General features: G+C 43.5%; 1 protein-coding gene across 1 annotated transcript; it reads left to right on the forward strand.

Annotated features, from left to right (window-relative positions):
• Positions 1-277: 277 nt before the first annotated feature.
• Positions 278-27,839, forward strand: RIMKLA (ribosomal modification protein rimK like family member A). The gene is made up of 5 exons (XM_054571593.1): positions 278-440; positions 14,998-15,228; positions 18,373-18,459; positions 25,111-25,314; positions 27,349-27,839. The coding sequence occupies exons 1-5, from the start codon at positions 278-280 to the stop codon at positions 27,837-27,839; spliced, it is 1,176 nt and encodes a 391-aa protein (XP_054427568.1).

Consider the following 27,839-nt stretch of genomic DNA (forward strand, 5'->3'; position numbering starts at 1 on the left):
AGCCGCAGGCCCCCGGCCCCGCCACCCCTCCCCCGGCGCCGCAGGCAGCCTCTGCAGCTGGCCGCGCGGCCGGCCCGCGCCCGCCGCCGCGCGCTGATTGGCTGGCCCGGCTGGCGGCGGCGCTTAGTGGCCGGCAGATTCGCTGGGTCAGGGCTGCAGAGGCGCCTGGCGCACCGGCGGGAGCGGAGGCGCGGCGCGCGACCGCCTGCTAGCCAGAGCGAGTGGCCCGGGGAGCCTAGGGGGTCCGCGCCCGCTGGGCGCCTCTGTCCTGGACGCCATGTGCTCCCAGCTCTGGTTCCTGACGGACCGGCGCATCCGAGAGGACTACCCGCAGGTGCAGATCCTGCGCGCCCTCCAGCAGCGCTGCTCCGAGCAGGACGTGCGCTTCCGAGCGGTGTTCATGGACCAGATCGCCGTCACTGTCGTCGGCGGCCACCTCGGTGAGTGAGGCGGGCCCCGGGAGGGTGAAGAGGCGCGCTCTGGGGACCCCAAGAGCTGGCCCATGGGTGCGCGCCCCCGGGCCTCCCGCAGGCAAGTCTCCTTGGGGTCCCCAAAACCAACCGCTCTCCCCCGCGAGACTTCTTTGGGTTGGAGATAGCTCCTAACCTTGAGAGCCTCTTTGACCACCGGCATCTGCCCTAAGGCCAAGATTTGAGAGCGGGAGTTAGGGGACTTTGTTTTAGGAGGAACTCAAATTTACCTGAAGCCGCCTGGATGTCCGAGGAAAATCAAGCTGCTAACCCCAAATTTGCAAATTCTGCTTGCATCGATACCCTGTCAGTTTAGATTTATAGAAACCCAGGTTATATTTACAAAATTGCCATTAAGATGAGTGTTTTAAAACTTTTGCAGGTGTAAGCGTCAGTAATGCATTACACAGAACATTATTCCCAAACTAGGAACCTACATATGGGGAGAAATCTAAGATTGGAGTGTAAAGTGGGAGAGTAGATCTTTGATGGGTTTTCTTTAGGCTCATCCTCCACCCTAAAAATGTTGAATTCTGATTCCAGAAAAGCCAAGATTTCAGGTACAGACCATTTTAGTCTCACTTGTTTCTCCACTGCTGTGTCCAAGAGACTTTTTTGAGTTAGACATGGTTTTGATCTGTGACCCTGACCTCAAAGGTTAAGCAAGCACTCTCTGACTTAGGGATCCATGGCTGAGGAATTCCCTCCGGGGTTGCAGCCACTTCAGGGGGGTCTAGGACTCAGAGGTGTTTGGGTCCAATTGAGGGTGCTTCTTGGGATACCATTGGTATCATTTCAAACATTCTTGCTTAAATAGCTCATAATTTGTTACTTCTCTTTGGTGGGGAAATGGATTCCAAATTCTAAACTGACTACTTACAAATGAGATTTTGAATATGACCTGTTTCTTAGTAGTATGTATCTGTCCTAGATGTTTCATCCAAAAATTTATCTAAATCCTTCATAAGTAATATCAGGTTGTTTAGCCTATTGGACAAATATGCTACAAATATTAGATGTCTCACATTTCATCTGAAACAGAGTCTGTTAACCGTAAACGGTGCAACCATCTCTCTATCCTTGACTTGCTGTAACTCTCCGTTAGTTAATAGAGAACTAAATTCCTGAGCAGGGAATCTGCAGACCTGGAATCTTATTAGCTTTGCTGCTAACAGGTATATGGCTTTGCCTTGGCCAAGTCACTTTATGTCTTTGGATCTCAGGTTTCTAGTTTATAAAATGAAGGTCTGAGTTTCCTCTAGCTCTGAAATTCTGTGTCAGTACCATACTTTAAATGGAACCTCAATTCTCAAACTTAATTCATTCTCGAAAGCTGTTCGAGGAGCAACTTGTTCAGTGTGGGAGACGTTTAAGAACCAAGGTTTGATTATTTTACTGATCTAGACCTACTACATACATCTTTCAACCCCAGGGTTGGTTGGTTCGCACTTCATTTTATTTGTTTATTTTACAGCTTGTCATGATGCCTTTAAAAAAATGTTTAAACTCTCACCCAAGGATATGTTCACTGCTTTTTAGAGAGAGAGAGAGAGAGAAAGAGAGAGAAACATTGATTGGTCTCCCATAACGCCCCAATTGGGGATTGAACCTGTAACCTTTTGGTATGGGATGATGCTCCAACCAACTGACCCACCTGGACAGAGCTAATGATGCCTTTTTTAGATACAGTAACCAAAATTCCACATGTTCCTGTTATAGACTCATCACACATGCAGTGAAAGAGTAAGGAGATGCTCTCTCTTTTATATCTAAAACCCCATTTTAAAGAATTAACCCTGGAAAAAGATAAAATTAAATTCCAGAGCTGCAAGGAGCATTTAAACTCTTTTGTTAAGTGTCTTAAAATTTTACTGAATTCATGTATATTTCAACTAATTCATGAACCAGGAGTTACTTCTTTTTAAACTACAAGAAAATCTACATAGTTATTTGCCTGGTCAATGGAGAAATTGAAAACATGGATTTTTTTTATGCATTTTTTTATTTGTTTGCTAGTTTAGAGGTAGCCACACACTTATCACAACACATAAAGCAAACTTGTGAGATCATTACTTCTGCCATCAAAAGCATTAAAATGGTTTATTTGTTGTGGGGCGGATTAATTAAAGCCCAAGGAAGTGAGTTCCCTGAGAAGAGTGAGCTCGTTTGCTTTGTTCAGTGCTGTAATAGTGGCTAGAATAGTGCCTTGTACATAGTAGGCACTGAAACAGTTGTGAGTAAGTAAAGATTATGGGCTCTATTTCCCAGTTTCTTCTGTAGTCAAACTATTGAGAAGCTTTGGTAATTTGCTAAGCCAAAATATCCCTCTTGAAAAAAAACTCTAGCACTTACTGGCTCTGAAATACAGAAATAGATAGTTATAGAGATATGGATGCTGTTCACCATTTCAGAATTGTAGAATATGAGAGCCAGGAAGGACTCTGAGATCATCCATCCTCGCCCCTTCATTTTACAGATGAAGAATCTGATGATCAAAGAAATGAAATAACTTGCTCAGTGACATCCAGCTAGTTAGCAGCAGACCCACAGTTAAAAACTTGATGTCCTAATTCCCAGCCCCGTGATATGGAATAAGTATGCTATGGGACATCTGCAACCTACAGTACTCAGTAGATGAGGCATTGAAACAAATTGAATTACAATAAATTGTGGCTGGATAGTGACTTTGCAAAGTAATTTTATAGTCTAGGAAGTTAAGGTATCACCTTTACAAAATCTTCATACCTCTGTTTCTTTCTATTCCTTCTTGAGATCGGGAGAGATGGGTCGATGAAGGAGGCAGTGCCTCGGGCAGCTGCTTAAGTTCTTTCCTGAGCTTGTGGAGGCCCAAATCCAGAGAAAGAATTTCAGATTGTATCTGGAAATAGGATTCAGACAAGAGATGAGTAGTTATGCATTTAAAGAGTATAGTTATTTTAAAGATAATGTAAGTAAATTGAAAGTGCTATGCAAATGCAAAGTTTTATGATTATTATTTTTAACCCAGTAATCTTCCCTCCCCTGCACAGATTTGAGCGGGGAGACCATTGGAAAAACTAGAATGGCCTTCAGGCGACCGAAGCAATCCTGTAGAGAACACTTGCCCTTCACCTTTCTGCTGGATGTAGCATTATGAGAATCATATCCACCTTCATTTCCTTTTAGAAACCTCAAATTCTTCATTCATTCATTCAACAAATGTTTATTAATTATTCTCCACCCTGGGCATGAGATGATGGTGACTGTGGCACCATAATGCACATAATAATAGCCAAAGCAATTGGCTATTAGTATATAGCATATTTTATTTTTGCTGCATATTTTATATGGTGTCTATTGTGTGCTAGGCACAGGTCTAGGTTCTTTTTACATAGTAACTCTTATAAACATCGATAAGGGCTTAGCAGAACCAGAATTTCTGTTTCCTCTCTTCCACTCCATCCCACGCATCAGCCTACACTGACTTTGCCCTGTCCCTTGCACTGAAATTTGCATTGCCTTAAGATGCCCATCTGGTCCGGCTCCCTCCCACACGGTAAACTTTTATTTGTCCTTCCTATCCAGCTCAAGTCACTCATCTCTGTAAAGTCTTTCTTGAACTTCTGACCCTGCCCCCAAGCAGTCTCTCCCTTTCATCTGCTGCCAAATAACATTGCACATACCTTTTAAAATAGCATTCATCATATTTTATTGTAATTTATCTATTTACAAAGTTTATCTTCTCTTTCCCACCAAATGATTGGGGATTCCTCAAATGTATTGTCTATAATCGTCTCCAGTTAATGTTTGTTGGATGACTGAGTAAGGTGACTTAAAGGGTAATTTAAAATACATGACACTCTACTGGAATTAGCTTCTGTGTTTGGGAGATCACACTTGGATGTGTAAATGTTTTTGTGATGAGCCATTTCATGAGGACAGAGTCATTAGTGCAAATTAAATTCTTTGACCACCCACAGGTCTTTACGATTAACTGTCCCAAAAAGCAAGTATAGTCACAAACTCATGGACAGATACCAAAACAGAAAAGATAAGTTTGACCTGGAAATCAGAGTACATTTTAGTTTGTCTGAGAACAGAATGATTCAGCATTCCTTCCCGTACCTTCAGAGCTAAAATCTGGTGACCATCAGGCAGGTTCTAGGTCAGGTTCTTTAAATGAAGGTGTTCAGGGATACTTTTCCTTGATTCTTGGTTGCAATCAAGTGAGTAAGATTTAAAGGTTTGGGTCGGGGGAAGCCCAACTAAATTTATATGAGGAAATGGTCTTACTGCAGCCATTCAAAAGTCACGGAGTAGGATGGACTCCTGTTACTGTGCAAAAAGACAGTAGCAGTAAGAGTACCATGCTGGCCTTCGTGCTCAGAGCTCCGCTTTAACATCAGTCCCTACTAAAGGCCCAGGCCTGACACCCTGGGATCTGAATAAACTACCACGCAGCACTAGTGGATAGGTCAGAGAGTGGGGGGAAGCCCCTCACAGGTAACGTTTCCAAAGTGACATGAGCACTGAATGGATATGCTTTATACCCCGCGGGTCCCCATTTGTTTCTGTGGGCTGACCTCAAGGACTGAATGGGGGGTTGGGTGTATATTTTGCGTTTCTGTTTCTAGCAGTTTTTAGGGACCCCTCATGAATCGTGTTGGGAAGAGTTCTAGAACCATAGATTGGAATCCTTAGTAGAATTCAAAGCCCTGTTTATAGATTTCTGAACCACCTGTTGTTGCTGCCATAACACTTCCACCAAATTTGTTAGGTCACCTGGGGGAAGGGACAGAGTCCTCATCAGAGAGGCCCATGTCATCCCTATCCACCCACACCTCCTCTTCACCCCCCCCACCAGCAGGGAGTCCACTGACATCCAGGTGTGTCCGTGCTGGCTTCACCTCACTCCAGCGCCTCCCCGGCCACCTTCCTCGCTTCCCCAAGACACGCCACCTCATTAGGGGTTTATATTGTTATAGCAAAAGCCTATAACACATCTGTAATTCTGCTGTGGGATCCTTCGTTATTAAAAAGGAACTCAAGGACTCCACTGTGAGAAAGTGTTAAATTTAAGTTACTTTGCATTGAGGTACTAAGAGGAATAATGATTTTTCATTCCTATAACTCTGTTATGAATACTTTAATATCTTCTTTGTGTCTTAATCTTCACAACAATCCTATTCACTTACTTATTTCATGCAACAAAAATGGAGTGCTGACACTGTGCTAGGCACTGGAGATAAGAAGGTGGACGGTACGAACAGACACTCTCCACCTCATTCATTCAGCCGGTCAACAAATATCTGTTGACTGCCTTCCCCGGGTAAGACATTGTTCTGGGCACCAGAACAAAACAGGCAGAAATTCCTGCCTCTCACGGAGATTACATTCTAGATGGGGAAGATATTGTAAAATCAAAACAAGGTGAGTAAAATATATGGTATGTTGGTGGAAAGGACTAAGGAGGAAAAAAGTAGGGGAGGGGGATGGCATGTTTCTCTGGACTTGGTGAGTGGATTGCAGTTTTGGATAGGATGGCTGAGGTGGTCCTCACCCAGAAGCAGATTCAAGTAAAGACTTGAAAGAGGTGAGGAAGCAAGCCATTTAGCCATCTGGGAGTAGGTTAGGCAAGAGGGAACAGCAAGGAGGCCGATGTGACCAGAGCCAAGTGATCTGGGGAGCAAGCAACAGGACAGGAGGTCGGAGGGGTGGGGATGCAGAGGGAGCCGGTGTGTTGGCCTTGTGGGTCATAAGGGCACTTTGACTTTTACTCTGGAACCACGGAGGGGTTTTGAGCAGAGGGGTGACATGACCTGACTTATGTGCACAGGGTCCTTCTGGGCACAGTGCTGAGAATACACTGATGGCAGCAAGGGCAGAAGAGGACATGTTGCTTAGCAAGTGTTTGCTACAATTCAGGTGAGAGACAAAGATTGCTGGACTAGAATGATGTCAGGGGACGAGGTGAAAGGTGACCGGATTTCAGCTATAAATTGAAGGCAAAGTTGTCAGGGTTTGCCTACTGGATTAGATATTGGGTGTGCAGGACAGGCCAGTCAAGGGGGACTGTAAAATGTTTAGCCTGAGGAGCTGGAAGAATAAAGTTTGCCGTTTTCTCATGCGGACAGGATGTGAGAGGAGTCGGTTTGAGCAGGTGGTGAGGATCAGGAGTCAGTCTGTGGTGCCCATTAAACATCCAAGTGGAAATGTCAAGCAAGCAGTTGATCATACTGAGTGGGACTCAGGGGAAAGCCCTGGCCTAAAGATATCAAAAGTAGAAATATCTCCTTACACCTCTATCAAGGGAGTGCCTATGGATAGAAAAGAGAACAGGTCCAAGAACTGAGCTCTGGTTCACCGCAATGTTTGTTATTAGGAAGAGGAGGAAGCAGCAAAGAATCCTGAGTAAAGGAAATGAAGGAATCCAGGAGAGTGTGGTATCCTGGGAGCCAAATGGAGAAGATATTTCAAGAAGAAGACATAATGAGACTGTGTCAAATATTGCTGGCAGTCGAAGTGAAATGAGGAATAAGAATTGACCATTGGATTTAGCAATGTGGATTTCGCATTGGCGACCCTGGTAAGGGCAGTTTTAATGAAGTAACGGAAACAGTGAATAAACACAATCTTAGGAGTTTTGTTATAAAGGGAAGGTGAAAAATGGGCTGATAGTTTGCTATGGACTAAAGTGTGTTCCCTCCCAAATCTATGTATTGAAGCCCCAACCTCCGATGTGATGATATTTGGAGATGGATCCTTTGGGAGGAAATTAGGTTTAGATGAGGTCAGGAGGGTAGGGTTCTTCTGATGGGATCAGTGCCCTTATAAGAGGAGCCCTGACAGCTTGCTCTCTCTCTGCCATGTGAGGACACAGCAAGAAAGCAACTGTCTTCTCTGCAAACTAGGAACAGGGCTCTCACCAGAGCTCAACCATGCCGGCATCCTGATAGCAGACTTCCAGCCCTTAGGACTGTGAGAACTAAGTGTCTGGTGTTTATGCCCCCAGGTCTGTACTACTTAGTTATAGCAACCTGAGCTGAAGCTTGACTCAAAAGGGAGATGGGTTTGAGAGGCCTTTCCTCCAGAATGGAGAAATGATCTTGTGTGCTGGTGTGAGTAATCCAATAGAAAGGGAGAAACTGACAACATAGGAGAGAAGTGAATTGCTGGAGCAGTGTCTTAAGTGGATGAGAGCGGTTGGGATCTGTTGTGCATTTGAGGGAGTCGGCCTAAGCTGGGAGCAGGGATACCTCAGCCATGATAAGAGAGGTGGCAACCTATATGGCCCAGATACAGGTACACAAGTAGATGTGATGGTTGGAGCTTATAGAGAAATTCTTTTCTGATTGCTTCGGCTTTTCTCATCGAAATGAGAAGAGTGAGAATGAGAAGGAGGGAGGGAGTAGTAAGGTTTGGGGCAAGAAGAGAAATTGTGAAGTAGTTGTGTAGGGTTGTGGGAGAGTGAATGGACTAGGGAAATACACTGCTTGCCACACAGCCATGAGGACGCCTTCGAGACCAGTTAGGTTCTGTTGCCCAGGAGGGCACGCAAAGTGGACAGGAAAGTTGGAGCGAGTCTGACTTGGCCAAGTAAGAAACAGGTACGAGAATTGAAGGTTTATGTTATGGTGCTTGTCCATGGAACTTAAACAGGGTAAGAGGGAAAAAGGCCATGAAGAGGGTGAGGACAGCGGAAAGATGCGGTATCCACGCGTGGTAGTTCCCAGTGGGGTCCAAGTGTGTCTGGAGTTGGGATACTCCAGAGGGAGAAGCTGGAAGAGTAGGAGACAGTGGTTGGAGATTGGAATTATGATCACTGTATAAAGTCTAGAATGTAACTGGAAGGGGTGGCTGAGGTGGGGTAGGGATGAGGCCCTTGGAGACAAGGAGGTCAAGAAACAGAGGCCTGGGCATACGGAGAATTTCCATGTGGATACTGAACTCACCGATCTCTGTCACATGTGGGAGGATTGGTGAATTAGGAGCTAGAGCTTCAAGGACAGAGGGAAGTGACGGGGGTCCTTAGCTGACCTGCACACGTGGGATGTTGTGCAGTCTGATGAGTCAGGCTGGCTACTTTAGGGGGAAGAGAAGGAGAATGTTCTCAAAGTCACAAAGAGGAGCAAGGAGCACATCTCTCCTGCGTCTCGGCCCAGTATTTCCGAGTGTGAGGGAGAGAAAACAGCCGCAGATGGGGACAGCTGCTGGGGAGGCAGCGTTACTGGGGAGAGAGGGGTTCAGTGCGGCCCAGAAAAAGAAGGTGGAAGGAACACCCACTGCAAAGGTTGAAGATAAGGATTTGCTGCCCACTGAGTCCCCAAGGGCACAGTGGAGATGGGAAGGAGTGGCAGGTGGGAGTAGAAAGGCAGAATCAGAGCCAGGTGCAGCTTAGAGTACAGGGGGATTGCGTGGAGACTGGAGCCTTGGGTGACTGATGTTAAAGGGATGAAGGGCTTGATGAGGTTAGTCTCATGATTGCAAGAAAAATCCAGTTGGTGAGGTAGATAAGGGGAGGGTGGGGCTTGGAGGGTGTAGTTTCCCAGTTCTGGGACCCTTCCATTTTACAGAAGAGGAAACAGCCCCAGAGAGACTTTTGTGTCTTGCCAAGCTGTTAAATGACATCAAGAAATTACATCAAGCCTCTGACTTGGAGGCCACTTTGCCATAATCGTCTCTCATCTCATGTTGTCTCAACTTCTTGAAATGCCTTTAAAAATAGGTTAGCCCTGAGATATCCCTCAACTCAGTGCTTATAAGATGCCATGCTGTTCCTATCGATTTGTTTCTGAGAGGCAGACGTTATGCATTTATTAGTTTTACACATTTCTTCTGAGCCCGGAGGCACCATGAGTCAACATCTTTCTGCAGCCTCCCTTGATTCCCCTCAGAGGTGATCATCCCCTGCTCCCTCCAGCACTTCTCACTTGTGTTGTAAAAGGTCGCTCCCTTTCCCCACAGCGGCCCAAACCACACTGATGACCCTTAACACCCACGTGCTCTGCAGAAGACCTCAATGGCATTCCTCACAGCTGTGTGTTGTGTTTCTTAGATTCCAGGGACTATTGTCTGTTTCATTCACACACCTCGACCCCTACCCCCAGCCCTTAACACGGCACCTGTTCCATAGCTATCAGTGGCCCTCCCATGTCCTTTTTGCCCTTATCATTTGATGAGGTCCCACTTCTTCTTTTTTAAAAAATATTTTTATTTATTCATTTTTAGAGAGAGGGGAAGGAAGAGGAAACATCAATGTGTGGTTGCCTCTCACACGCCCCCTACTGGGGACCTGGCGCACAACCCAGGCATGTACCCCTGACGTGGGAATGGAACCTGTGTTGAGCCACACCAGCCAAGGCAGGATGGGGTCCCACTTCTAATCATCGGCACCCAAGTGTCTGTCTGAGGGCTTTTCCTGTCACAGGAGCCCACTTAGCCTACAGAGGCACGGCACACCAGAAGGGCCACGGATGTAATACCACACCCCTGGAGCAGTTCTCCAGCAAACACTGAGTTGGTATATTAAAAATTCCAACTCACCAGCTCTCTCACCCCTCAATGGGATGGCTGAGGGGTGTGCAGCAGGACTAAGACCCAGTTGCCAAAGTGTTTGCTCACTTGATAACACACCGTTTATTGACTCTTCTCTACTCCGCCAACAGTGTTCCCTGACATTAACCACCATAATAATAAGCCTCTTGCACTTTAGTCCTCATCTCTGGGAGTGCTTCTGGGAAAACCCAAACTAACATTGGCTTGGCCCAAAGTAGATGCTAGGTAAATATTGGATGAATAAGTACATCAAGCAGTAAATGTATGTTGAGTGAATGAATGAATGAATGAATGAATATTTGTGTATGTACCTAGCTCCATAAGGAAACTATACGCCCTTGGTAGGCAAAGACCACCTGGCTCGTCTTTGTATGCCTGCTTAATAGTGTGTCTGACTCATTCCAACAGTTCAGTAAAGGTTGCCTTGAATTAAATGGCTTCAAAATAGCAGCTGGTAGAAAGAAAAAGTGACCACATAATAACTGTGGGTTTTAATAAGGTGGAGGTGAGATTTCTTTGGGCATTGTAACAAAGAACTTTAAAAAAGCAGGACTAGTGGCGATGGCATCTACCTGATGAAAATAAAAATAGGTTCCTTATGAGAAGATTAACTTCCTTAAGAGAAAATGCTGAGGGTAGGATAGAAAAGAGCCGAGGGAAAACCTGGAACGTGAGATGAGCAAGATCATGTTTCAGATGACACATCTCCCTCATAACACAACATAATGTGAAGCCCTTAATGGATTATCCACTTACTTTATTTATATTATTGATTCCTTTCTGACAACTTTCAGAGCTTCCCTACCAGCCGCTCTTGTTACCTGATCCTGCTAACAATGGTTCTAAAAGCCATCGTAACTGAGGTCCTTGCTTGCTCTCATGCTACGGTGTCCTGCTATTTTCTTGTTTCTGCTGTTTGCTTTGTACATGAGGGTTTTTTTTTCCCTGACATACTAGAAGCCAGTTTAGTGTTTGTTTGTTTGTTTGTTTTAAGATTTTGTTTATTTTTTTAGAGAGAGGGAAAGGGAGAAAGAGGGAGAGAAACATTCACATATGAGAGAAACATCAAGTCGGTTGCCTCTGTACATCCCCAGTTATGGATCTAGCTCACAACCCAGGCATGTGCCCTGACTGGGAATCAAACTGATGACATTTTGGTTCACAGGCTGGAGCTGAACCCCCTGAGCCACACCAGCCAGAGCCAAAACCAGTTTAGTTTTGAAGCTTTCTTTGTGAAGCTAAGGACGTGTGTGTGTGCATATAATTTAGTGCTGTACATGCACAGGTTGAGAGTGTGGTAACCTAATATTTAACAGTTCTGTGTAAAGGCAAAGCCTTTTACAGTCAGACCTATTGCAGGGATCCATCTTCCAAGATATCTCTAATTTAAATGAGATCATAAATGTGCAAGTTCTTAGCAAAGTACCTAAAACACAACAGAGGCTCAATAAAAGTGCTAGCCAGGTTCGGATCTGAATGACTGCACTTTTTATTATCCTTGCTGCTGCTTCCCTTTTGGATATGAATGATTAAGAACAGCTTTTTACTTTTATTTTATTTTTTAATTAAAAAAACTTTTTGAGAATGGTTTTTAATTTTTAGAGTTCTACTTTCCAATAATGATTTGCTTATTTCTAAAGCTATTTTTCAGTATTATAAAGTGCATTCTTTGCTGTTGTACATACAAATACAGGAGTCTAGTTTTGTAGAACTCATTTAACTCAATATATAGATTAGAAAACAGGCTTAATTCTTTGGGCAAGGTTACACATTTTCTGTCTTTTTAAAAATACATTAAAATATTTCCAAGTATAAATAATAAAGGATTCAAAAGGAAATCAGAACATAATTACCCATGAAAGTAGATTATTCTTTTTAGAAGTAATGTGGAGAAAATATTATTGAGGCTAAGTAGTAAATATTCCAAAAACAACTAGTTCTCTTCTTCCTGCTCCCTAGTTCAAGGTGATGCCTGGGAGCACTAGTGCACTTACACCTATGAAATCCTTTTGATTTGAGGGCATGAGCCTCTTGCTGTGGAGGAGTTTCCTTCTATTCACTGGCAGACAAGCAGAGCCCTGCTCTCCCTGAGGTCTTGCATCAGCTCTTCATTCTCTTGGCTTGAAGCCTGTTTATAGAGGACATGTTAAGGAAGTCCTGGGGAAGGGTGATACACTAAGGTCCATCCTGTGTTAAGTTTATCAGGTCCTTTCCTAAGAAGAGAGATTTCATGAAGAGTGGGAGTGTGATTACTTCAGTGGTTGCAGGTCTCAAAATTCACTGACAGGTTTGCCAAGGGCCAGCCTTATACCCAAGTTTCCCTTGGCCATGCCTGTGTGGAACTGCTGTCCCCACTGAAGCCCCAATGAGTGGCAGCCTCTTCTCTACTACTTCTAGAAATGGTGATATAAACTAAGTTTAGACAGCAGAGGATGGGAGTGAACAGGGGGGCAAGTGAAGTTGCCCACAGCAAGAATGCTGAAGCTGTGTCAGTGGGCAGAGAAGCAGCCGGCTGTATAAGCACTGTATCCCCAAACCTGTCACTTCCCCCCGCCCTCCCCCCTCCCGTGCACAGAGCTGGACAGCCAGCAAGGTCAGAGCCCAGACCTGCCTAACTGTTCGGTAGAGCCATTTCAGCTGCACTTTAACCCATTCCATTCTTCATTTATTAAAGGCTTCAGTTGGAATGAGCCAGGCCCAAAGATTTACCTTTGGAGAAGAGAGATGAAGTCCTGGTAAGACTTCCTAGGTATATGTGAATCTGCTTGTTGAGGCTGAGCTGTCTCTGTCCACTTGTGGTTGGTATTTCCAGAAATGATTGAATTCTTTTCTTTGCATTTGGAAGTGTAACTGTCTGTCTGTGGTCTCATGTTGGGATCTAAAAGCCAGGCGTTTCTGCTGCTTCTCATTTCTCTAGGTCACTTTTCTGTTGCAAAGCCGTTTTTCTCATCAGGTGGTACAAATCTCCATCAATTGTCCTACCTTGCTTAGTAGAATGTCTGTGCAATGCTAATGCTAGCCACTTACATGCTATGTATAGCATTTTATAGTTTCAAAGCATTTTTTAAATATATTATCGCGTTATGTAATGTTGTCCTGGGCTGTTGCTTTTTCCCTGAATGTTCTGTATTTCCTCACCATTTGCATCAACATGAATACTTTTCTTGCTTCTACTGTCAATTTTGTAGATACTAGACAGGACTCGCTTTTGTTCCTCCTTTTATATTATTTCCCATAGGGCCTATAAGTGGCCATGGAAAAGGCATATATAAATGGTACTGTTTTCTGATGGCAAAGTGAAGATAATCTGAATGCTCTTTATAAATCATCCATGAGAATTATATTCCAGTTCCTCAAGTTCACACTATCAGCAAAAGGACTAAAAGCAATTTCTCTTAATGATTACACCTACTCCCTTTTTCAAATTGGCAAAATATCTCCTAGAAATGGGGGTAAACTGTGCAAGGTAGAGCCATACTGTATTTTTGTGTTTTTGTTTTGCTTGCTTTTGTTTTATTTCATTTTGCTTGTTGTTTTTGTATTAATACTATTCATGCCCCAATGGAGGAAAAGTAATTTCATTAGCACCTTTTGTTTTCTTGGACTTATGTGACTGTGCAGAATATCACTTATGAAATAGAAGGCGCTTTAGGTTAAAGCCTATAAGATGGCTCTCACACTGTGTTTCAAAGCTTTTCTTTAGTGTTTTGGAAACTCCTTAAAGGTTCACTAAGGCAAAGGAAGTTATTCCCTGACCTCAGCTCTCATTATTCTACACATCCCATTTCATTCCATCCCCAGCAGTTTGGTGCACCATAGATGCCTAGATAACTTCATACAGTAATACAAACCATAGGATGTCAAGGTTGGAATAGACTGAGCAGGCTGCTGTGAGCTTATGTGACCCTTGCATTCTTTCTGTGCCGTCCTCAGGTGACCAGTGAGCCCCTGCCCATTCCATCCTAAGGCACTAGAAGAGTATCCCTTTTGTTGATCCCAAATCTATCTCCCTGTAGTTTCTGTACAATTCAACAAACATCAAGTGCCTATCATGCACCAGGCGCTGTTCTAGGGGCTTGCAGTACAAAAGTAGCCAGACATAGATAGCTCATAGATAGCTCTATCCATTGGAGTCCTAGGACACAAGCCAAATAGATCTTCTCCAGGGACACCCTACAAACACTTGAAGACCACACTCTGAGTCCTCACTTCAAACTAATACTCCCAGTTTATCCAGTGCAATACAAGTTCAAGTCCTTTTGCTATCTGGATCAATTGTCTTTGGATGCCTTCTAGTTTTAATATTGAACTGATTTTTTTAAAAATGTTTTAATAGATTGAGTTTTAAGGATTTTTTGTTATGAATGTAATGTGTACCTGGAGACATTTTGGAAAACAGATGATTATAAAATAGGAAATCATATGTAATCTCATTACCTGCTGTTACAGTGTTGGTATATTTCCTTTTAGCTTTTTCTAAATTGTATTTATAATTTTGTACCCTGTTTTCTTCACTTAATGTTGGCATTTTTGCATTCATTATATTGCTAAAAATCATTTAAAATATGATATTACATAATATTTCAGAGAGACTTTAATGGCTAAGTCATTAAAAAAAGTAGTACGGATCCCTTAAGTGAGCTATAGTGCTTCCTTTTCATTAAGTCTCCAGTCTCCTAAGCCTCTATACTTGCAGTAATACTAGTACTATAGGGAAGGAAGGTGCTGGATTATATTATCTCCTATAGATTCTTCTACTGTGGATTATTCTTGATATGCTGCCTTTTTCCCCCTGTTTGTTCTTTTGTGTTTCCTCATAATCACGCTCCGCCCATATGTTTGAAGAATAGAGTTGACTGTAGCTTTCTTGTTACGACAGGATATCCAAGTGCCATTTGCCAAGCTTTCATCTCGAGGAGTCTGTTGGAACCAGTTCCTCTGGTGGGACTAGACAGTGGCAAGCGCAGAGCTCACTGTTGTCCTTCGATTGCAGGCCTACAGCTGAACCAGAAGGCGCTCACCACCTTCCCGGATGTGGTGCTCGTCCGCGTGTCCACACCCTCGCTGCAGTCAGACAGTGACATCACGGTCCTGCGACACCTGGAGAAGTTGGGCTGCCGCTTAGTCAACCGCCCACAGAGCATTTTGAACTGCATCAACAAATTCTGGACATTCCAAGAGCTGGCTGGACATGGGGTCCCCATGCCAGACACCTTCTCCTATGGTGAGCATCCTTGAAATAGGGCTGGAGTTTACCTTTCCCGGTGGCATCTTTATGTTTTCTCTCCCTAGCAGCCCTTGAGTGTCTTGGTTTTCCATATGGAGCTGTTCATCTTAGGTGATTCAACGTCTTGAGTCTTTATCATGGTCAACCACTCTGTCTGAAATGCCTTTGTTCCCTTCTCTCTGTAACTCACTTGTTAAACATGTATCTGGTACACACTATGTGTCAACCACCATGCTAGACATTGGACTGTAGCCTCAAGGCATTCCAGTTCGTCAGAGGCAGAGGACAGCAAGTCCACAGGCAAGTTCAGTGCACTGTTCTAAGTGCTAATGAGAAGAGTTAGTGTGAGGTGGTAAGAGAATACATAGGAGAACTCCTCATGAGTTTAGAAGATATTGAGGAAGGCTTCCCAAAAGAAATAATATCTAAACGAAGCTGAAGTTATCTAGCTAAAGCGGGGTAGGGGAAAGAGAAGCAGGGGAGTAGTCTAAGCAGAGAGCATGACCAGTTGGAGGTATTTTGAGTAGTTGGTAGAACATAAGGGAGATAGAGTTGAGACATAAGGCTAAAAGGATAATAAGTAGCCATATACAGTGCATGCGGGGAGATTAGAGTTAATCCTGAGACTAACAGAAAGTTATTGGGCTTTAAGCAAGGAGGTGGCCTGATCAGAGTTCAGAATATCACTTTGGTGACACTGTGAAGAAGGAATTAGACAGAAGCAGAGACAAGATGTGTAGTGGTTGTCTTTTTAAACCATTCAAGAGCAATGATGATCTAAACAAAAGTGGCCATAGTAAGAATGAAGATGAGTCAACAGATTCAGGAATTATAAAGGAAATAGAAATAGCAGGACATGTTGGTGGATTGGATAGGAGGAGTATGGAGAGGAATCAAGAGTGACTCTGGGGTCTGGTTTGGACAACCAGATGTGAAAGCAAACACTCACTGAGACTAAAAACATGGGAGAAACAGGTTGATGGGTAGTGGGGTGAGGGATTTGGGGGGAGGGATGATTTCAGTTTGGGACACGTTCTCTTTGAAGTGTCTATAGTAGATGCAAGTAAAAATATTCAGTAGGCAGCAGATAAATGGACCCGGAGCTCCTGAGAGAGGTGTAGGCTAGGGAAGTGGAATTGGAAGCCATTATTATGTTTAGTGAAGTCACAAGAATGGACAGGATTACTCAGGGAGGGGGACTATGTAGAATGAAGAAGGCTGAACTGTACACCTACAGTGGTTAAAATGATAAATTTTATGTTATATATACTTTACCACAATAAAAAAAAAATCAAACACATTAAAAGAGGTTTTAAGAGGGACTCCTTTAGGAAATGGGTAAAGGAAGAGGAACCGGTACAAGAGACTAAGTAGAAGCAGCTGGAGAGGTGAGAAGTGAAAGGGATTCCAGGAAGGCTGGTGTAATGAAAAGTGTTGACTGATTCTCAAAGGACAAGTACCGTCGGCACTGAGACATGTGTGTTGGGTTTAGCAACAGGTAGTTTAATGAATACAGCTTCAGTATAGTAATGGGGAGAGACTCCAAATTGTCAAGGATGCGAAAATGAATGGGAAGGGAGGGAACAGAAACCTGTTCAAGTAGCTTGATTGTAAGGATACAAAATTGTAGTTAAGGGATGAGGCAGGGTCAAGGAACGGGGTTTTTATTTGTTTAGGATGGGAGAGAACTGAGTATGTTTAAAATGGTTTTGGAATTAGGAACAGGGAGGTTGAAGGTACAGCCAAGAAAGGGACACTTAATGGTGCAAGATTCCTGAGGAGGTGAGAGGGAAAGGGGTCCAGAGCCCAGGTGCAGGGGTGGCCTGAGGGTAGAAAGACCCCTCTTTCACTGTAGCAGAAGAGAAGGGACAGAGGATGGCCAGAGAGGAGTTAAATTCAGCAGCAGGTGTCAGGAAGTTGGGAGTTACTTTCTTATAAAACATCTTTTTGAAGATGCCCCTGATTATCTATAATGCCTCTTCATTTAAAAAAAATCATTAGCACTTTTGTGAACAAAACAGATATTAATATTCCAGGGTATTTTGCTTTGCAAACATTGATGAACTGCAGGCAGAATAGTGGTCCCCCAAAGGTGCAAAGGTATAGGAAACTAGTGCAGTTTGTAAAAACAATTTAGGAAGATTTTAATACACACTATTATTCGTGATTTTAAAATTAAGACTTAAAGGAGTATAGTGCAGCCAATTTAGGCTTGTGTGTCATGCCTTAACTTTGGATGAGACAAATCCCCAGGCTCGGTTGCTTTCAGTATTGGATTTCTATCGCTATATAACAAACTGCCAAACACCTAGTGGCTTAAAATAATGCCTACTTATTTTCTCACAGTTTCTGTAGCTCAGAAGTGCAGCCACAACATAGCTGGGTTCTTGCCTCAGGTCTCACCAGACTGAAATCAAGGGGCTATGATCTCACCTGGGCTCTGGGGTCTTCCAAGCTCGGAGGGTGTTGGTATTTAATTCCTTGCAGTTGTAGGAACTGGGGTTCCCCCTTTCCTGCTGGCTATCAACTGAGGGCCATTCTCAGCTCCTCGAGAGAGCCCACTATCCCTACCACATGACCTTCTCTACAACATGGCCGTTTGCTCCTTCAGGGCCAGCAGGAGAGTCTCTGACGCCTCACCTTCTTTTGAAGGACTCACCCCCTTAGGCCACGCCTACCATGAATCATCCGCTCTTGGCGAACTGAATGTAGACATAATCACAGAAATGATATCCCATCATATTTATTGGCCCCTCCCGCACTCAAGAGAGGGGATTATACAGGTGCGCACACCAGCAGGTAGGAATCTTCAGAGCCATCTTAGACTCCTGCCTACAGCAGCCATTTTCAAGGGAATCGTGCCTACCCAGCCTATGGGGTTGTGATGAGGATCACATGAACTAGAGCATGTGAAGCCTTTGGCACATCAAAGTCCTCGGTAACTGTTGGTTTCCTTGTCTGTCTGCGCCCACCTTTTGTGTTACAGGTGCACAGTGCATGCCGGTCGGATTGCATGGGTTCAAATGGCTTTCCTCAGAGAGGCAGGAGGCCTTGAAAGAAGTCCCACACAGGGAGCCGTGTCAGGCTGCCTGCTCCCAACCATCAGCCTCGCCTTCTCTGACTTTCACCTTCTCTTGGCAGGTGGCCATGAAGACTTTTCAAAGATGATCGATGAAGCTGAGCCCCTGGGCTACCCGGTCGTGGTGAAGAGCACACGAGGACACCAGGGTCAGTGCTGTGTCTGGGCTTCCTTTAGGGCCTCGGCTCTGCTGATAAGACCCCCATCAGGCCCGGCAGAAGCACTGCTGGGAGAAGCAGAGCTCTCCCTTGACGAGCTCTCAGTGTAGTCATTACCTCTGTCCCTTCCTTGCTGTCCCCTCCCTTCCAGACCCTTCCCTGGACGATGGCGTCAGAGCCCCGGCTGACTCTGGTTTCCCTAACTCCACTGCCAGTGCATCCTCTGTTCCTTGTGGGGAGTAATTCTCTGAAACAGATAAATTCTTTTCACTCCCTGTTGATAAACCATCTCAAGAGCCTGTGCTGCCTATTAGGCAAAGTCCATATTCCTCCTCCCGGCACTGACGGGCCTGGACGAAGAGCCTCCACCTTCCTTTGCAGCTTCTCTGTCCACGTGACTCTCTCCTATCCACTCCAGACTGGTTCTCTTTCAGAAGCCATGTGTTTTCCTCTTGGGAACCTCTGCTGGGAATGCTGTCTTCCTCTGCCCTCTAGTGAACTTCTGCTCCTTGTTTCTTTTTTTAATTTTTTTTCTTTTATTGATAGAGAGGAAGGGAGGGAGAAAGAGGGAGAGGAGCATCGATGTGAGAAACATCAATTGGTTTCCTACTGCACACGCCCAACTGGGGACTGAACCCTCAACCCAAGCATGTGTCCTGACCAGGAATCAAACCCATGACGTTGTGGTCTGCAGGACAACACCCAGCCATTGGAGCCACTCTGTCCAGGGCTCTGCTCTCCCTTTAAGGCCAGCTCCAGATGCCATTTCTCTTCCCTCTGCATCTCTGGTCTCCTTCCTGCCCTTCCAGACAAAATGAATTGTTCTTCCCTTCATGTTTCCATGGCACTTTGTCCGTGATTCTAGCACAGTACTACACTTGACGACAGTTATAGGTTATGCCTCTTCCCGTTCTTGACTGTGAGCTGCTCGGGGGTGGGAACCAGGTCCTGTGCACCTCTGTCTCTGTAAGACCTATCAAGTGCTCAGTGCACAGTTAGGGACTCAGTAAGTGCTGACGAGGACAGATGCAGAGGAAAGCAGTCCTCCTACAGTCTGTGAGCGGGTACTTCATGGTGTTACCCAGATGGCGTACATAAATGTCCAGGGCATCTGGGGTGAGAAGGAGGTACCCTAAACAGACACATAATGAGCAATTCCTGTGACACAGGGACTGTGCAGTAGAAATGGAACTAGACAGTCACCACCCTCAAGGAGCTCCGATGTGAAGAGCGGAGACGGTGGCGTCGCAGCGTGATGCCGCTGCAGCGGGCATATCAACGCACCTGCTTGAGCTGAGCACGGGGACAGCCTACTGTGTCATGAGACAGGGAAAGCTTCATTGGGAAGAAAAAGGGACTTTAGCTGAAGTGCAGAATTTGAACTGGAGGAAGTGAGTTAAGCAAACAAACAGAAGCAGATGTGAGCCAAGCAACCTGTGAGCATAGAGGGGTCCTGTTGAGGAGTAAGAAAAATGAGTGTGGGTGGCAAGCTCGGGTTCTTAATACTGTTCAGATGGGGGGCAGTGCTAAAATGCAATGTCTCTCAGCTAGGTTTTTTTTTAAATTGTGGTAAAATATATATAACATAAAATTCATCTGATATTTATTGAGTACCTACAAAGTACCAGACACTATTCTAGAGAATACAGTAAGGAACAAAACTTCCTGCCCTCAAGGAGCTCACATTGTAGAAAGGTAAGACAGACAATAAGGAATTAAATAGAATACATAGTGCTTTTTAACATTTCAAAAATTAAGATATAATTCACATTTTAAAAATCACTATTTTGAAGAGTACAATTCAGTGGATTTTTGTATATTCACTCTTGTGTACAACCATCTCCATTATCTAATTTCAGGACATTTCCACCACAAAAAGAAACCCCATACCTAGTAGGGGTCGATCCCAACTGCCCTTTCCCAGGGCAAGGAACTTCTTTCCCTCCCTCCCTCCCTTCCTCCCTCCCTCTGTCTTTCTTTCTTTCTTTCTTTCTTTCTTTCTTTCTTTCTTTCTTTCTTTCTTTCTTTCTTTCTTTCTTTCTTTCTTTCATGATAGCCATCTTAGTGGATATAATGTGGTATCTTATTGTAGTTTTTATTTATGTTTCCCTAATGACTAATGATGTTGAATATCTTCATATGCTCATTGGCCATTTGTATATTTTTTTGGAGAAATGTCTATTCAGATCCAATTTTCAGTTGGATTATTTGCCTTTTTATTGTTGAATTTTTAAGAGTTATTTATATGTTCAGGCTATTATACCCTATCAGACATATAATTTAAACATGTTTTTTTCCCTACTCTGTAGCTTGTCTTTCCGCTTCCTTTTTTTTAAAGTATATTTTATTGATTATGCTATTACAGTTGTCCCAATTTTCCCCCTTTGCTCCTCTCTGCCTGGTACCCCAGTTCCCTCTAACAGTCTCCCCTTAGTTCATGTCCATGGGTTGTGCATGTAAGTTCCTCGGCTTCTCCTTTTCCTATACTGTTCTTAACCTCCTCCTGTCCGTTTTGCACCTACCAATAATGCTTCTTAATCTCTGTCCCTTTTCCCCCTCCCTCCTCCTCACTGATAATTCTCCATATGATCTCCATATCTATGATTATGTTCCTGTTCTAGTTGTTTACTTAGTTCTTGTTTTTGTGTTTAGGTTCAGTTGTTGATAGTTGTGAGTTTGTTGTCATTTTAATGTTCATAGTTTTGTCTTCTTTTTCTTAAATAAGGCCCTTTAACATTTCATAGAATAGGGTCTTGGTGATGATGAACTCCTTTAGCTTTATCTTGCCTGGGAAGCACTTTATCTGCCCTTCCATTCTAAATGTTAGCTTTGCTGGATAGAGTAATCTTGGTTATAGGTCCTTGCTTTTCATGACTTTGAATTTTTCTTGCCAGTCCCTTCTTGCCTGCAAAGTTTCTTTTGAGAAATCAGCTGATAGTCTTTGGGAATTCCTTTGTAGGTAATTCTCTCTTTTTCTCTTGCTGCTTTTAAGGTTCTCTCTCTATCTTTAACCTTTGGCATTTTAATTATGATGCGTTTTGGTGTGGTCCTCTTTGGGTCCAACTTGTTTGGGGCCCTCTGTACTTCCTAGACTTGTATGGCTATTTTCTTTGCCAAATTAGGAAAGCTTTCTTTCATTATTTTTTCAGATAAGTTTTCAATTTCTTGCTCTTTCTCCTCTCTTTCTGGCATCCCTATGATTATTTGGATGTTGGCACTTTTGGAGATGTCCCAGATTATTCTAATTCTCTCCTCTTTCTTTTCTTTCTTTTTTTTTTTTTTTTTTTTTTTTTTTTTGGAATTCTTGTTTATTCATTCTGTTCTGGTTGACTGTTTATTTCTTCCTTATGTTCCAAATCATTTATTTGAATCCCAGCTTCCTTCCCTTCACTGGTGATTCCCTGTGGATTTTTCTTTATTTTACTTAGTGTAGACTTCATTTCTTCCCTTATGTGTTGGCCATACTGAATGAGTTCTCTGAGCATCCTGATCACCAGTGTTTTGAACTGTGCATCTGATAGGTTGGCTATCTCTGTTTCACTTAGTTCTTTTTCTGGAGTTTTGTTTTATTCTGTCATTTGGGCCGTATTTCTTTGTCTCCTGAATTTGGCAGCCTCGCTGTGTTTGTTTCTGTGTATTAGGTAGAGCTGCTTTGACTCCTTGTCTTGGCTCACCTGCTACGTTGTAAGGGTCAGATCCTTAGGTATTCGCCATGGCAGGGCAATCTGCTTTGCTGCTTTGTGGTGCTGTATGTGGGGGATGAGTAGGGAAAGGAACAGTGCTGCTTGCTCAGCCCTTGCCCAATTTCCAGTCATTTCACCCACTTCACGAATTCAACAAGCGCCCTTCCAGCTGTTGCCCTGGTGGTGGTTCCCAGAGTGGATGGGTTTGTGTACGTTCAAGGACTGTGCTGACCCTTTCAATGGACTCTCTTGAGAGACTGGCAGTTTCTTCCGCTGCCCCAACCCCCACTGGTTTTTACAGCCAAAGTTATGAGGCTTTATTTCCCCTACACTGGGACCCTGGGCTGTGTGGTCTGGCCTGGGGCTGGGATTGCTCTCTCCCCTGATGTCCCTCCTGGATTTTATCCACCACACACGAAGGTGGGACCGCCATTTCTACCGGCCGCCCTGCCGCTGCCTTGCCGCCCCCACACCATGTCCTCTCCACCCCGGCTCCCCGTCGCCGCCCCTCCTACCCATCTGGATGAATATTTCTTCTTTAGATCCTTAAAGAAGACCTTAAATCCTTAAAGTATAGACTTCCATACAGTTTGATTTTCTGGCAGTTCTGGTTTTTTGTTTTGAGGTGAGTTGTGTTCCTTCTTATGATTGTGCAATGAGGCAAAGCATGTCTGCCTATGCCTCCATCTTAGCCAGAAGTTTTTCACTTTCTTGACAGTGTCCTTTGATGTACAAAAGTTTTTGCTTTTGATGAAATCCCATTTTTTCATTGGTTACTTGTGCTTTTGATGTCATTTTTGTGCTTGCCTAATGCAAGGCCACACAAATTTACACCTACGTGTCCCTCTAAGAGTTTTATAGTTTTAGCCCTTTGGGTTTTTGACCCATTTTGAATTCACTTTTGTATATGGTTTGATGCAGGAGTCCAACTTCATTCTGTTGCATGTGGATATCCAGTTTTTCCAGTATCATTTGTTGAAAAAAACTATTCTTTCCCCCATTCAATGTTCTTGGAACTCTTATCAAAGATCACCTAACAATATGTGAGGGTTTATTTTGAACTCTCAATTCTATTACATTGATCTACAGGCCACACTGTCTTGATTATTGTAACCTAATAGTAAGTTTTGAAATTGAGAATTGTGAGTCCTGCAACTTTGTCCTTTTTCAAGATTGTGTTGGCTATTTGGGGTCCCTTGCATTTCTATATGAATTTTAGGATCACCTTGTCAATTTCTGCAAAAAAAGGAAGTTGGAATTTTGGTAGAGAATGCATCGAATCTCTAAATCAGTTTGAAGATTATTATCATCTGATTATTATCATCTTAGTGATATTAAGTCTTTCAATTCCTGAACATGGGGTGCCTTCAGAAATGTTTTGTAGTTTTCATGTATAAGAATTATACTTCTCTGATTAAATATATTCCTACATATTTATTCCTTTTAATACTGTTGTAAATAGAACTGTGTTCTTAATTTGATTTTCAGATCGTCCATTATTAGTGTAACACATAGTATCTTAGGGAAAATGGATAAGGAGTAAACAAAGTCACAGCCATTGTTAGCCTCTGGTATATAGAAAAAAATTTAAAGAAGGCAGTGGGCTGGTGTACCCTGTGCCTTTGAGAAAGTGACTAATCCTGTAGACCCTTATTATCTTAATTTATAAAATAAAAATAGCTATATTTGTCCTGTTGGCTTCACGAGGTTAGTATGAAGTGTAAATGAAACAATAAAAAACAGTGATACATCATAGATTTACTAATCTTAGTGCCTTCCCTCACACCTCCTCCTTTCCCCCTTGCCTTAACACCGTGGCTCTTGTATTAACCAAAGACTAAACCCCATGTTAGAACCTCTGTGCCAGGAACCAAGGATCAAGTCTCTATCACTAGCCCCCATCTCCACTGGAAATCCTCCCTAATGTCCAGAGAACCCCCAGTGCCTGTGCCTGTGCCCCAGTCCTCTGCTGCCAGATGCCAGATCTCCTGGTGCCAAATGTCCAATGTTTTGGAGACACACTTCTGGTCTTTGCCACTAGGGCCTGATGCCCATCATTTTTTCTTAGACTTCAGGAAGATCTCACTCCTTTTAAGATACTTTTATAAATCTTGGGAGAACCATCCCAAATTTGCTAACAAGAATGCTCAGCTTGGGTAGGCTCCTGTGAGATTTGTAGAGCAAACCTATCAGGAACCCCTGTTAGCTAATATGCGAATGGAAAGCAGTTGCCAGATAATTACAGAAGCACTGGTCATTCAAGCAGAAAGGAATGCTTTCCCAAGAGATCAATAGATGTGTAGATTGTTCCTTTTAGAATTAATAGGTATTGTCAAATAATTAGTTTCTTATATTTAAAAGGAAGTATGTCTGTCAGTGGCTCCCTCTTGAAATCCCATAGCATTTTTCATAGACCTCAGTGTGATATCATGTTGTGTTGTAGTTATCTTTCTTGGATCTCTCTCCATCTATTTGGGGATTCCTGGGAAGTATGTTCTATTATTTTCTGTAAACGCTGACAGCTGCTTTGTGTATCAAGTCCAGTTTGAGGTTTGGGGGATTTAAAAAAATGAGTTAGACATGGACCCTGCCTAATCCCCATCCTCAGGGTGATAAGAGATGCTAATAACTAACTGTGTTGGAACTGAATTGACCAGATCCGTAGGATTTTATTTTGATCCTTCTCTGTATTTCTGGAATACATTATTATTTCATTTTGAAAAAAAAGTGGTGGTAGGGGGAGACTGTCAACATTATTAAGACCTGAGTAAAATGAGGAAAAAATAAGGTTCATAGTCATTCGATAAGAAGATAAAGGCTAGTCAGAGAAGTGAAATGGACCACAGTGAGGCGAGTTCAGAAAGAGCTGATGGCAAAGGGACTGGAAGATAGGCTGGCAAGGACAGGGTTGAGAAGCTTCTCTCACTCCTTCTCTTGTTCTTTGTCTTTCTTCTTAAAGGAAAAGCTGTTTTTCTTGCAAGAGATAAACATCACCTCTCAGACATCTGCCATCTGATCCGCCATGATGTGCCCTACCTGTTCCAGAAGTATGTGAAGGAGTCACACGGAAAAGATATTCGGGTGGTGGTGGTTGGGGGCCAGGTGATAGGCTCGATGCTCCGCTGCTCCACAGACGGACGGATGCAGAGCAACTGCTCTCTGGGTAAGTTATCAAAGCCCAGAGTCTGCTCATTAATTACAGGAGGCCACTGAGATTCTTCCTTAGGATGTTTGGACTCATTCAGTAAATGTGTGCCAGTCTCTCCTATCTTGTCAGGCCCTGTGCTAGGGGCCAGGATCAACAGCTAAGAATTAGAAACAAGCCCTTTCCTCTGGCAACAAGCAGTCCAAGGGGGGGACACATGGGTGTATGTGCTGTGACAGAGGTCAGGCCAGGGGTGTCAAGACACTGAGGTTTGAACCCTGTCCTGTAAGTGTTAGGACTTAGCAGTCAGGCTGTTTGAGGAAAACTGACATCGAGGTGGAGGATGGATTGAAGGCTTAAGACAGGAGGTGAGGAGACGCCTGTGGAAGCTGCTATGACAGCTCAGGCAGGAGTAGTGAGGGCCCAAACTGAGGCCCTGGCAGGAGGCAGAGCATGTTCCGCTTTTATATTACAAATAAAAAAATATGTTTTCCTTATATGCATGATGTTAGAGAGCTACAGTTTATGTTTGGGTCAAATGCAAACCCCACCCCATGAACCAATTGATAAAGCTTGTTTTCTTATAGTGAATGAAGATGTTCCAGGAAGGCTGTGAATTCTTGTCCCCAACACAGAAGGCTATTGAAAACCTCATTAAATGAATTTGTATGTTGGTAATATGAAAAAAAAAAAGCAACCCTATAGTTTTTATTTCCTAAATCTCCAGATGAGTGTCCCAAGTCTAGTGGCTAAGAAACAGGCTGAGGCATTGATTTCACCTTTCTTTCATTAACACTGGTTGAACAGTTTCCGTGAGCAGGCTCTGTCTGGCAGATGTTGAAAGTGCAGCCAATAATGAGAGGATCCTTGCCCTCCAGTAGTTTGTGGTCCAGTAAAGGAAAAGACACATAAACAAATCAGGGTAAGATAATGTGATAAAGTGGTGTGACAGGAACAAATTCAAGGCACAGGTTGCCACAGTACTAAGTACCTAACATATTATCTCATTTAATTTTCATGATAATCATGTGCTGTTCCACAGTATATGTTACTGTTTTGTCTTTTTTAGTCACCTTAAAGAAAATACTCTCTAACAAGGAACCACATGGTTCTGTAGTTTATCCGTGTTACTTTTCCTGCTGAGCTGTTTTTATAGCCTTTTCAGTGTAATAGGTGGGGGAAGGACAGTGTGAGAGTAAAGACTAGTTATTGGTCCTGAAAATACCAGTCATAAGTGTTTCTAGGAACTGAAGGAGACAATTCAATTTGAGGTCTTAGCTTTTTAACAAATAAGAGTGATCATGCTCTTTCTGGCCTTGGTGTAGGATTTTATCTCACAAACCTCCCCATCTCTCTCTACTTAAAAAATAATAAGTTAATTCTGGGGTTTTTTCCTAATTATTAAAGGGATATATTCTCAAAGTAGAAAACTTGGAAAATATAGCAAAGTCAAATGAAAAGGTGTCCTTAATGTCACCATCTAGAGACAACTAATGTTAACATTTTGGTATCATTCCTTCCCATCCTTTTTCCTAATAATAGCCTTTTGCATAGTTATGTTTATACTGTACAGTCTTTAATCCTACACATTTTCCTCTGGGATCATAAGGAAATAGTGCTCTCCATGAGAGTTATTATTAATGGTTGCAAAATATGTTGTTTTTCTCCATTGTGAGATACTTCGATTATAATTTTTCATTTATTCATCAGCAGATATCTGTTGAGCCTGCTGTGTTCCAGGCACAGTGGTTTTTCAGTATTTTAAATAACTGCCATCAACATCTGTCTGCACCAAGCTTTTTCTCTATTACATAAGATTATTTCCTTAGTAGAATGACTGGGTCAGAGGATACAAGCATTTTTAAGACTCCAGATAAGAAATGACCATATTGTTTTCCCAAAGGGTGTCCTGATTTTCATCCAGACCTTGACTAATGAACATGCCCCGCTCACTGCCCTTCAGCAGCATTTCCCCTTCTCCTTCCAGGAAGGTCATTTGACTTGTCAGTCAGTGTCTGACGTCATCATTACATGACTGTGCTTCCCCAACAGGTGGTGTGGGCGTCATGTGCCCGCTGACAGAACAGGGCAAGCAGCTGGCCATTCAGGTGTCCAACATCCTGGGCATGGACTTCTGTGGCATTGATCTCCTCATCATGGACGACGGCTCCTTTGTGGTGTGTGAGGCAAACGCCAATGTTGGTTTCCTCGCCTTCGACCAGGCGTGCAACTTAGACGTGGGCGGGATCATTGCAGACTATGCCATGTCCTTGCTGCCAAATATGCAGACTGGGAAGATGGCCGTACTCCCAGGACTGTCTAGTCCCAGGGAGAAGAAAGAGCCAGACGGCTGTGCTTCAGCTCAGGGAGTTGCAGACAGCATCTACACCATCAACAACGGGTCTACCTCCAGTGAGAGCGAGCCTGAACTGGGCGAGGTCCGGGGTTCCTCCGCAAGCACAACGGGGCCGCCGCCGCCCACGCTGCCGGAACCCAGCTACAACATTAACAACAGGATTGCTTCCGAATTAAAACTGAAGTGA

This window comes from Pteronotus mesoamericanus, unplaced genomic scaffold (assembly GCF_021234165.1).
Source record: "Pteronotus mesoamericanus isolate MK-2021 breed Mesoamerican mustached bat unplaced genomic scaffold, CSHL_Meso_final contig_221, whole genome shotgun sequence".
Lineage (NCBI taxonomy): Eukaryota > Metazoa > Chordata > Mammalia > Chiroptera > Mormoopidae > Pteronotus > Pteronotus mesoamericanus.